This window comes from Thunnus thynnus, chromosome 11, assembly GCF_963924715.1.
Source record: "Thunnus thynnus chromosome 11, fThuThy2.1, whole genome shotgun sequence".
NCBI classification, from domain to species: domain Eukaryota; kingdom Metazoa; phylum Chordata; class Actinopteri; order Scombriformes; family Scombridae; genus Thunnus; species Thunnus thynnus.
The window spans coordinates 30,801,349-30,814,041 of record NC_089527.1 but is presented as its reverse complement, the minus strand read 5'-3'; the positions used below and the strand labels follow the sequence as shown (position 1 = coordinate 30,814,041).

Sequence of the window (12,693 nt, the reverse complement as noted above, 5' to 3'; positions counted from 1 at the left end):
ACGCTTTACAGGTCTAACAATTTCTGTATGATTTAAAGGGAGAATTCACCACTGTGAATATGATGATTTCTTGTGTTAGAAATATGCAATTATTTTTGTAATTTGTGTCCTATGACTAGAGAAAACTAAGAAAAAGGCTGTAGATTCCCCATGATGCTCTTAAGGGGGAAACCCACAACCAGAATGCACTGCACGTGTCCTGCCCAATCAGACTGACTCTACTGATGTTGTGTTTATGGGCAGCAGAATGGCTGTTTAGTAAAGACTGAGCAGCATTATATCACTTTACTGAGGCTTATTTTCTTTTACAAAACGTTTTTCCTCATCAAGTCTGGATATATCGTATCTGTGTGCCACGGCCATAAAGCAAACGGCACGCTGGAGTCAGTTATGTCGATCATTGCAAACTTACTGAAAGCTGCACGGCTGCACATAAGAGCTGCCAATGGACAGTCAAAACAACTCAGAGTCTGCTGACTCCTTTTGAGCTTGTTTTGGGAAGCTGTCGTGGATGAGGGGGTGAAAAACTGCAACCAAACACTGTTTCTTTTACCTATTTTTGATGATGAGGTGCCAGACCGGATTGTGCTCAGACTGGATGCAGCCGCATAAGTAAACGTACAGGTAACTTAACACAGTCGCTGTTCACTATAATATTCTGTCAGAAAACAGGTTTACCAAAGCACCACAAAGTTTGTTGAAGCGCAGAGTTCTCAGTGTGTCTCCATTCTCTCTGACAATCCTCACCAGTCGATGCTGCAAAGCTACTCTGGCTGCAGCACCTGTCTTTCAGCTGCGCCTATAACATAGCTCTGGTGGTTGCTTTCTCCTCCACATTCTGTTTTGTCTGATTCCACATTGCAATATTTGGCCTCATATCATGAAATTAGTTTTTTTGTTTGTTTTATTTTAGTATTTAGCAGTATGATATTGTAGTGACTTTTTTTTACCTATTGCTAGTGTAACATGGTTGACGAGATGGGAGTGTTTTGGGATACCAACCTTTGTCCTTGAAGGCACCACTACAGTAAATAAGGAAACATAGTTTGTAGTCTAAGGCAGATCTCCAAAAATTAGTTGGATTATGTGTTTTGCGTCACTCGACGGACAAATGAGTGGGGAGCTCTGGGTGCAGGCAACATGGAAGGAAGTTAAACATCGTTCATTTGCATATACAACCCAGGCTGTAATGATACAATACTGGTTGAAAATCGGCAAAATTTCCCTTTAAATCTTCTGTGTCTTTTTGTCAGCAATTATCTGAGCAATTTGGTCTCTCTCTTGTTTTGATTGCCTTTTCAGAGACAGGAATATACACTTGGGTTTCTATTTTCAGTCTTATACTCTATCAGTATTTTTTCCTGTTGAAAACTGTAGATATACGTAAAATGATGATTGTGACATTATTTCATTTTTATTTACCATTTTTCTTCTGCCACTGCCACAAATTCTGTTTTTTTTATTCAGGACATCTGATATTTCAATCATCTCTAGTGCTGCTGTGAGTCAGCCATTTCTCAACACAAAGTGGTTTTGAATGTCTTTCTCTTTGCAATAAAACAGTAGTTTGTTCCAGGTACATCACAGTGTACATAATGTTTTTTCCTCCTTTGACTCATTGGCTGTTAGGGTATAGTACAGACAAACATCCACATGAAAATGTACATATAATGCATGAAAACATACATCATGGACAGACATCTGTGGGAACATACAGGGGCAAAAAAAAACAAACTCTAAACATGCGCACAGAGACAAAGTGAAGGCTGCTGTTAATCCACTTACCTCCACAGTGCTGGTCCTTATCAAAGCCAGATGCAGGGAGAATGACTGCAGAGAGGAGAGGAACACAGGGTCAGACGCACACATGCATGCACACACACGTACACACAGACACGCACACGCACACTCTCCCTTGAGCAAAGAGCCTTCAGAACACAACAACCACCAACTGTAACATCAGGGGAGTTGACACATGCAGAAACAAAAACAGTGAATGAGAAATTGAAATGTCATTTAAATGTTGTGCAACTGGTCCATGGAGACTTTTTTTGCATCAGTGAATTCCAAAACTTGCTAGAGAGAAAAATGGACTTCAGATTGAGCCTCTCCAGTTGCGGTTAGGAACACTTGACAGGAGGACAATAATTTACAGCTACAACACGTCCTGCCCCCCACAAATCTGAGAGAGAAAGAGGAAGGGAGCAGGAAGGGTTGATGTGTGTGTGAGCACTTTTAATTGCAGTGCCACATCTCCTGATTAATTTTTTGGCCTAATTTTTCAGTTTCCTCACAGTCGCCTCCCCTCTACAAGTGACCTTAACAAATCCATCCATCGCCTCATTGAAATTTGCAATAAAATTAGATGTGATTTGGTGTTGTGACAACCCATTAATATTAATCGTCTTCGTCTGGATTCATTAGGGATTCTGAGCGTGGAGAGGCTGATGCTGGCAGGCCATGAAAAATCATTTCAGGAGAAACTTTCTTAGATCGTCATCAACATAACGAGGTACACTGAGGCCATCAGGGCAAATCGCTTACTTGTTGGATTCACATGGACTTAATTATGGTTTATTAACCGAGGCATATGCATTTAGTGCTACACCGTTGGTGTGTGTGGACATGTTTGTGAGTGAGGATGATGAGGAGGATGACTGTGATGAAGCTGAATGGCTACAGTATTGAGTACACATTTGACAAGGACAGATGAGCTGTGTCCCAGAGTCACAAGCTGCCACTTTCGAATGATGCTGCTTATGAAGATTAAAGGACTAGAGGTGGGCTGAACCTGAACCTGACCTCACAGAGACTAAAGCTAAGTGTTTTCGGACAAACCTTGTCAAAACTTAAATGGATGACAAAGCAGAAAAAAGTTAATGGTCAATCAATAAATTAATTAGTTGATTGCAGAGCTGGACAATAATTCATTACTGTCATTCATTAACTTTCAGAGGAATCACATCATGATGACGATCTTTTCATCTCTTTTCATCTTGTCAGTCTACATATTTCTGCCCAATTTAATGATTCAGAGCATATGGAGGACAAAAAATGACATAAGCATAAATAAATAAATTATACATTTTGGTAATGAAAAAGGACATAATTAATGTCTTGAATATATTTCTACATTTCCATACATCAACTTTTATTTAGGATATTTCTGTATTTCTACATTTATTTATTTCTGTATCTCTGTGTCAGTATGTTAATTGAGTGGGTGGTCCTTGTCACCACAGGATCTGAGTCAACCGGGGATGTGAGTCATGCATGCACAAGCGGGTCTGCCATCTTGGACAGCTCAGTACAGCAACACCACTTGGACAAATCACATACACCCACTCAACTCAATTACGCCCCGTCACTGTATGTCCACTAAAAGTGCTTGTTTTTGCCACAGACAGTACAAACATAAATACACAATATACAATATTATATATTGTACTGTACATACATCACAGTAATTATTTGTGCACATTAAACAGTCTGATGGCAGCTGGCAGGAAGGTCCTGCAGGGTTCAGTCCTGCACTTTGGTGAAATTAGCCTGAAGGTGCCGAACCACCTCCAGGGCATGAAGTGGGTGTGTGGGATTGTTCATTACTGAGTTCAGCTTTAAGAGCATTCTCATCTCTGCCACCTGCTGAATTGTATCCAGTTCAGTCCCAACGATGGAGCTTGCCTTCCTGATCAGTTTGTTAATTCTGTTCCTGTGTGCTGTGCGAGCACCTCCCCCTAGCACACCACGCCGATCCACGCCGATCCACGCCGATCCACACCTCATCTTCTCACCTAGCAGCCCTGGCTGGATTGTATTGAAGGTGCTTGAAAAGTCAAAGAACATAATCCTCACAGTTGCACCAGAGATGTCCAGATGTTCATGGGCCCTCTGGGTTATGCAGACGAGGGTATCATCCACATCAATGTTAGGCTGGTATGCAAACTGTAGAGGATCCATGTACATACTCAACCTGGGCCTGATGTAGGAGAGAACCAGTCTCTCCAGGGTCTTCGTGATATGCGAGGTGAGGGCTACAGGCCTGTAGTCAGTGGAGTCAGTGAGGTGTCTCTTTTTGGGAGCAGGGACCAAGCAGGATGTTTTCCACAGTGTGGGGATCCTCTGTAGTTGCAGGCTCAGGTTGAATAAGTGTGTGAGAATTCCACACAGCCGTCTGGAAGCAGGTCTTCAGCAGTCTGGGATGACTCCCATCATGCCCAGCTGGTTTTCCCTGCTTTAGTTTGTCTAGTTCCCTCCTGACCTGAGATGAGTGGAGTGTTGTAGGTGAGGTTATAGGCGAGATGGTGGAGGGAGGAGTATGAGCCACAGGCCACAGGTAAGGTGGGGTGGAGCTGTCAAATCTGTTAAAAAACAGATTCAGGTCATCAGCCAGGTCCTGATCTCCTTCAAGCAGTGATCCTCCCTTCTGCTCCAGACCGGTGGTCTTCCTCATGCCAGTCCAGACCTGCTTCACTCCATCCTGCTGCAGTTGTTGTTCCAGTTTATGCCTGTAGGCTTGTTTCCCCTCAATCTTCACCTTCAGTTCCCTTTGTAGTGCCTTTGCTTTTTCCCTTTCTCCTTCCCTGAAAGAGCCTTTTCTTCTGGTTCAACAGGGCTTTCAGGTTGCTGCTAACCTTTATTGTTAGAGAAACACTGAATTTCTCTGCTGGGTACGTTATTATCAACACAGAAACTGATGTGACGCAAGTCCTTCAATATCCTCTCCATATGACTCACAGAAAAAATATATTTTGTGTTCCATGGGATGTATAGCAATATTACCTATATAATTCAGCTTCTGGTCATTCTTGGTAAGTTCCACATCCACAAATCAAAATGGTCTGGCTCCAAACCCTGCTTTCATCAGTTTCATTCAGCAGAAATGTGAAGAACAAAAGAGCTACAAAGACTCTCATTATTTTAAAGGAGATATATTTATTTGAACTCTGTTATAACTCTTGGTATACCTCTTTGTTGTAAATAAGGAAAGTTTTGAAAAAAAACAACTCAACTCTTGCAAGATTTTTCACTTGGCTAGTCTGTTGCTTCAGACAGAGCTTTGAGGGCCACGGTCAAGACAAGGCAGCAGTGGTAGAGCCAAAACTACCACTGCTCTGTAACCAATCGGGCTTTAGACTGAGGTTAGGACCGCCTACCTCATTAACATACGGACACAGAAATAAAGAAATAAAAAAATGAAGAAATGTAGAAATAGAGAAATAAATAAATAAATGTAGATATACAGAAATGAATAAATAAATGTAGAAATACAGAAATAAATAAATGTTGAAATACATAAATAAATGTAGAGATGCAGAAATAAATAAACTGATGAATAAATGTTGAAATACAGAAATAAATAAATAAGTGCAGGAAATCCATAAATAAATATATGAATAAATGTAGAAATACTGAAATAGTCTAAATTAAAAGATTTTTATGGACACGCAGAAAAGAAATGCTAGACATTAATTTAATTATGTCCTTTTTCATTACCAAAATCTATTTATTTTTTATTCATTTATGTGTTTAATCGTTTATTTGTGCATTTATTTATTTAGTTAAGCTTATGTCATGTTTTTGCTCCAACGGATGACCTTTTCAACCTGTTATGATGAGTATAAAGGAGACTTTACAACTATCTAAGAGCTGATTAACTCACCAGGTATTTCATTGCAGTCTCTGCGCTGAGTGCTGTTCCCCATACAGGGGGTGCTGCCCTGAGCTCCACACACCCGACTCCTCATCTGCATGCCTGAATCATCACAGGCTGACCACAGTGACCAGGCCATCCAGCCACCTAAACACAGAAAAAAAGACAATCAATACAAACCCCAGACAACCACAAGACCAGATCAAACTCAGACGGCCTGGAAACCAGTGCGCCCACCCAAGCTGTCACCACCCGCGGCCTACAAACCTTACAGGCCAGCCAAACAGCCCAAACACACCAAAAAGTGTTTGTGATGTAAACAGGATTGGAAGAGTAAACCCATGGAGAGTTTGTTTAGTGCATAGCGGAGATGTTTGTCTCCTAAGCCAAGCTTTAGTGCCGTTTCCCCACAGCAAGTGACCGAGCAGTAAACAAAGGCTCCTACCCAAGAGGAAAGAAAATTCCCAACTCTCTGCCCCTCCCTTTGAACCGTGCACTTGCTGCACTCTTTCACCCTGTATTCAAAAGCACCGACGTGGAGGCAGCGCAGGCTACCGCAATGAAAGGCTGATGAAAAGACCGGGTTTGTTATTCAGGGTGCTCTCAAGTGTGCAGTTTTGGCAGAGAGGGTTTGAGTAGAGGCAGAGGACAGACCTCTTTTACCTTTCCTATCATTGTGGTGCTCACCGACAGGCTGCTTAGTCTCCGTCATCTGCTCCCTTCTTGCTGCACAACCATCTAGACACACACAACACATCGGCCACCTCAAACATGTTTAATAATCGTGCGTCACTACAGCCTGCTTTAATTGCTTCATTTATTCTCATTTATTTTTGTCACCCGGACGACCTGCGTGATTGCAATGTTGAGTCAGAAGGAACGGCATCAGGCCTGAGGCTCCTCGTTAGTATTCTGTTCTGACAGTCTTTCCTGTCCTCCATTACTGGTAGTGACTTTAATCAAATGACCTGCGACAGGGGCATCAAATATCTCTATGACTGACAGGCAGCTTGCCTCTAATTACGCATGCAGAGAGGGCGGCGGCACCACAAAGACCCCGATAGATGACCAATCTGCTACCTGTCAATAAATGAACAGACTAGGAGATGGACTGGGGCCAGAGATGTTAGTAGGCCTTACGGGATGTGTTAGTCCACGTCAAACAAGAAACCATTTACCTGATAAAGGAGGTTGATTAGAATCTGAGAAAAGGGAGAAAAATAGACAGGAAGCCATTTACCTTTCTTTGTCTGTAATTACAAGGGAGGCTGGCTGTGAGCACTACTCTCCCCGTGAAGGACAGTTGGGCTAATTCAAAATAAAAAGCAACTGAGGAAATCGACAGTTAAGGGGTAACAGCAATTACATTTGAGCAGAAATCATCTGCAATACAAGACGCCACGAGTGTACACAAACTTTGAAAGACACACACTGTACATGCACACCACAGACAATGAATATTTGTACAGGTCATTCTTGTTTTCCACTAAAATGAATCAAGAAAAGATTATAAATCACATTGTGGCACCAAAATGGAAAAAGCTGTTTGATATTAAACCGTGACTCGAGTCAGAGTCAGACTGAAACCTTATTATGAGTTCTGATGCTGGAACCTTTTTTTCTCCTGGATTAGCACGCAGATCTCATAAATATTTCAGTGTCCTTGTGGGAGCAGAATGGGAGTGGGGCGGAGGGGGGGGGTGGGGGTGACACGGAGGGCGTTGTTATACATCTCACATCTCATCATCACATGGTGTGAGATTTTGGGGGGAGGTGAGGCCATCCTCCAAATGAGAAAAGAAAAATCTAACACCAGTAAAACACTCAGTTTTACTCTCACCCAACTTTTTCATAAGCAACTTGTGTTTTACGTTACTTCTTGTTTGTCTTTTTGTGTCATAGTCTTTTTCTATTATTTCTTTTTTATCTCATATTATGGTCCTATTATTAAATGATCAGTCCATGCAAACAACTAAAAACATTTTTATAGCATTATTCTAGTGGTGTCTTGACATGCTGATAGTTTTGGATTCATTTGTATAGCTTTTAAGATCGTCTGGTGCTCACAGTGCGGAAAAATCACATTACATGTTTTTTCAGAAAAAAATGTCCTAGTTACTCTTGATAATCCACCAAACACTCAACAGTTCTCTTGAAGTTTGCTTTCTTCTGAAGAAACAGTCCCCATGAAAACTATAAATTTTACATAAAGTCATATGTCTGGAACAAGGCCATTAAAATGCATTGGCATAAATAAAAGTTAACCCTAACCCTAACCCAGTTCTTTCCTTTGCAAACTTTGAGAAAGATGTCTTGCAGTGTTATTATAATGTGGCTGAAGTCATCTTTGAATGTTATCTGGTTTTGCACTAATGAAAAAAAACTTTTGTAATTGTTCTGTTAATGGATCAATATACAGACCAACACTTGATACTGTGTTATATGTTTTTTTTCATATCAATATCAAACATGCACTCTAAATACAACAAACCTTCAGACGCATTATGTAAGATTTCCATAAAATCATTACAACAACGCAATATGATCTCTGTATAAACTTTCCAGAGAGGTTGCCATGGCACTCTGAGCTCCGGCAACACAGCGGGAATTGACATGGTGGGAGGATGGGTTGTTTTCACAGCATGACTCTGTTTATCTTTTCATATATCTAAGACCTGGTTTATTCATTAGGAAAAGATGAAAGAAGCAATTTAGCGAAGGAGATGACACAGAGAAGACACGGTGTGGGAGACGACTGCCAGCCTTGAGACGTGAGGAAAGGACCCTGAGCAGTGGGGGCATGAGTCATATTTGACTCTTTTTAAAGTGTGACCTTACCATCACAAGTGTGTGTGTTGCACAGGGCCTCTTCAGTGTGTAGTCCTATACAGATATCTCCTCCATTGGTGGGTGCGGGACTGTTACAGGAGCGTGTGCGTTGGTAGTGACCGCCGCCGCAACCCACCGAGCACTGAGACCAGGACGACCAGCAGGACCACGCTCCTTTCACTGTAACAAATACACACACACACACACACACATTACATACTGCCTTTGCTGATATGATAAGACGCACACTAATCCAAACTATCTTGACTCCCGGTCAAGACTTCTTTTTAGAGGCATACTCTTTATCAGGACAAACATTTTCTCTGGATTGACTTCGGCTCAGTTTGAATACCACAATCAGAACCACAAGCATCTAATCAGGAATGCCAAGACGCGTCAAGCACAAACTTTCTGAAAGATATTATTCATTAGACCTTCTTAAGAAACAAACTTCTTCCTTTATTTAGTCTGTCGGATAAAGCTTGTTTAAATATTGTGAAAAGCGCTCCATAAATAAAATAGGTTTCACAGTTCACCAATGTTATATAATGTAAACATCCAACAATACAAACATCTTGTTGAGCCATTTTTATTTCCTTTTGCGTAATGTATGAATGGAATCCTGATTTATTGTTGCATTTCACATTCTTTCTGTCCATTATTCCTTTGTTTTTTATTAATGCAATGTTTCAAGAGCTGTTGACTTGAGACTTTGAATCAAGTCAGACTTAATTCACAGAATAAGGTCTTGAGACTTGACTCTGAATTTACTGCTATGACTTGTTTAAAACTTGACTCCCTAAAGACTTACATTTACATTTAGTTATTTGGCAGACACTTTTATTCAAAGTGACTTACAAGCAAGGTGAGACAATCAAGTGTTAGACGACAGTGACTGAGAGAGAGGTGTGGTACAAATTCCCAAGTAGCTGACCAGCCACAAGTGCAATCAGAAAGAGTGCGGACATGCAGCATTATGGGTAACTCAGTGTAGGAGGGTGCCATTGGTCCCCTTGAAGGCAAGTTTCAAAGCTTTGAACATGATGCAAGCCGCCACCAGGAGCCAGTGGAGAGAGATGAAAAGAGGTGTGACACGAGCTCATTTAGGTTGCTTGAACGCCAGACGCACTGCTGCATTCTGAATCCTCTGCAGAGGTTTAACAGTGCATGCTGGTAGTCCAACCAGGAGCAAGTTGCAGTAGTCCAGTCATGAGATAACCAGCGCTTGGATTACGAGTTGTGCTGCATGCTCAGACAGGTGTGGCCGAATCCTTCTGATCTGAGGCATGGGACATGTCCCCCCCTCCTTTCAAAATCGTTTGTGTCGCCCTCACTTACAAAAAGTTTTTATTACTTTTTTTTTAACTGCAAAAATCGTGCTAAATACACAAATGTTAAGCCAGCAGTCAGATTTTTGCTGAGGATGTGAGTTGAACTGCTGATTGTAAGGCTCTCCAAAAAATTGCCACAGATGATAGTAAATTCTGGCGTCTGTGGATGCGGACGTGTTCCACGCATGCACACTTGAAAAATTGCTCAATGATTGAGCAAGTGGCAGTTCATAAAAATGAAACGCCAACAGCAACAGTTAAATTTAATGTGTTTCTTTGGAGAGGACATGAAAAGAAAGAAAGGAAATGTGAGTAGGTTGATTAGAAGGCTATTCAGTAAATTAGCCAAGGATAATCATATTTTCTGTCTAGACTTGTTGATGTTAGGCTAACGTTGACTGAGCCAACACTGATACACTCTTGCTAGGCAATGTTGTTACTATTACTAACATTCACTGGAGAGTGAAATAGTCACCTTTTCCTGGGGGAGGACCCGAGACCTTTGGGCTGAGGCCTAAAGGACATGAGACTTTGAAAAGGAACGATAAAAAACTTTCAAAGACTTGAGACTTGACTTTGACTTGCTCCAAACCCCAGCCTTGCCAGCTCTTTTTGTATTTGTTGTCTCCAGGGCATAGCAGGGATGTATAAAATCAGTTTTAACCCTGACACTGAATGTATTTATCTGTTGCACCACCTGGGCACCTTTATGCATTTTTAAATATTCAGACTGAATATTTATCACAAGGCTACGTCGCTCAGCTTAACATACAGCAGGGCTCAGCTGGTGGAGCTGGCCTCAGGTACACTAACAAGCACAATAGTGAAAAATAATGCAATCGTACAAACAATAAACACATTCTGTTTGTTCAATCAGAAACAACATTTTCTTTGTCTTCTCAAGCTTTTTCTTTTGAGGTGGAGTTTAATATTTTTCAAATTATACACAATTTCCATTTGTCTTTTGTCTTACTGTTGCACACACTGGATACATAGAGGATGTCATATGTTTTTCCTTCTTTCTATGTTCTCCTGTGTAAATGACAGTTGGGGTTTGACTCTGTTCCAGATCATATCTTACTTTGCCTTTGCTGTGTCCTGTCTTATTCTTGCATTGATTCAGTCTTCCCATGGGCACCGTTAATATTTCATCTGATCTAATCAGAACAGTGTGACTGACTAATTGACTGGCTGGTTGACTGGCTGACGCTCCTCTGACTGACGGAGGGAAGCGGCGTTGCCAGGTAACGTCACAGTGCTGCAGAAAACTCCATTAGCTGAGTGGATTAGTGTGACACTGAGAGTGATGCAGGCTGTGACCACTTACCTCTGACTAACTGGCTGTTTACCTGACTGACTGGCTTAGTGTCCAACTCACTGAATTACTGAACGACTCACTGACTACCTGACTGACATACTGTGTTTATGACTCTCTTACTGTCTGCCTGTTCTTCAGTGCGGCTGAGTTGCTGTGCTCACTTGTGTTTAGAAATAAGAAGTCAAAAATGGGAAAAGTGCCATTCTTGATCTCCATGTGTTTGTTTGCCTGCTCGCAAACACTAGAAACTTTCATTTGAAGTGGATGAAGCAAATTTATTGCTAAAGCTGCAGACTTAAGTTATTCTGGAGTCACTTGAAACTTAGGACTTGAACTTGACTTTTGTGAGACTTTGACTTTAATTGAATGACCTGTAACTGACTTGTGACTTGACTTTGACTTATCTCAACTGACTTGAGACTTAACTTGGCCTTGACTTGGACTACATGATACTCAACTTGGACTTATAAACAGTTCAAAGTGAAACCGAATGCTTTTCACACCTGAAGACTAGCAACTGACTAGCAGTTTGCCTATGATGACTTTAGACTTGAGTTGAGACTGACTTTGTCAATACTTAAGACTTGGTTTCAACTGACTTTAGGGGTGACTTGGACTTAAGACTTAAAATCAGCTGTGTGTGTGCCAGTGATCGATCTGAAGGCACATTATGTTGAATTAATGATTCTTTTAAAAGCTTACAATCTTGTAAAAGTAATATTTGCTGACTGTTGTCTGTAGGAAGGAGGGACAGCCATGTAAATCTGACATCATGCCAGGAACACAAACCTAACCTAGAGGGCTGTTATTTAGGTCAGAAGTAAGAGTTCTTATGATGAAAGTCATAATTGAACTAAGGCTGACTGTGACTTACTGACAAACTCAATGACCGCCTGCCTCTGTCTCTCTCTCTCTCTCTCTCACACACACATAGACATACACACATGCTTCCTCCACACACACACTAACACTATTCATTTCAATCTCCACAGCAATCTATATTGCCTCCATCCTTCTCCTAATCTCATCATCAATTACTATTTCACACTCATTCTCTCTTTTGTCAGTGGCCTTGTCCTTCTCACCTGCGTGTCTACCTGGGGCAGGCGCTGTGAGACCGGCTGTACACGTGACACTCATGGGGAAAGGCTTGTGGGAAGTAACCAAGGTTGCCTCGCCTCGGCTCACTTGGGTTATATGTTTCAGTTGCTAAACTAACTGCTAGGGACTTCATGTGGATTTTAACAATAGCATTTGAAATGCATTACAGGAACTTGATCAGCTTTGGACTAACCAATCATAAATCATTAATTCATAAGGAACTGGTCATGAATACTTAAAGTGAGCTCTTAAGAGGATATCAGACCTTGTTGCAATGCCAACCATTGTGTGTGTGTGTGTGTGTGTGTGTGTGTGTGTGTGTGTGTGTGTCCTCTGTGAGGTTTAATAAGTATAGCATGTCAGTGCAGCAGTCCATGGGCAGCAGAGTTGTAGGTCAGCTGATTATGGTTTGATGAGGAGTTTGAAAGAGATAACTTCATTTGTCCAAGGGCTCTTTCTGC

General features: G+C 41.4%; 1 protein-coding gene across 8 annotated transcripts in view; it reads right to left on the bottom strand.

Moving 5' to 3' along the window:
- The window catches only part of sema5ba (sema domain, seven thrombospondin repeats (type 1 and type 1-like), transmembrane domain (TM) and short cytoplasmic domain, (semaphorin) 5Ba), a 170,846-nt gene that overhangs the window by 6,457 nt on the left and 151,696 nt on the right, over window positions 1–12,693 (bottom strand). For 4 of the 8 annotated variants that reach the window (XM_067604432.1, XM_067604431.1, XM_067604429.1 and 1 more), the window contains 5 exons: window positions 8,492–8,662; window positions 6,832–6,855; window positions 6,317–6,391; window positions 5,663–5,800; window positions 1,786–1,830 (listed from right to left, as the gene is read on the bottom strand). In XM_067604432.1, the coding sequence (XP_067460533.1) occupies window positions 1,786–1,830; window positions 5,663–5,800; window positions 6,317–6,391; window positions 6,832–6,855; window positions 8,492–8,662 (453 nt within the window). The remainder of the gene's footprint in view (window positions 1–1,785; window positions 1,831–5,662; window positions 5,801–6,316; window positions 6,392–6,831; window positions 6,856–8,491; window positions 8,663–12,693) is intronic. The other 4 variants (XM_067604434.1, XM_067604433.1, XM_067604435.1 and 1 more) reach the window with 4 other exon arrangements.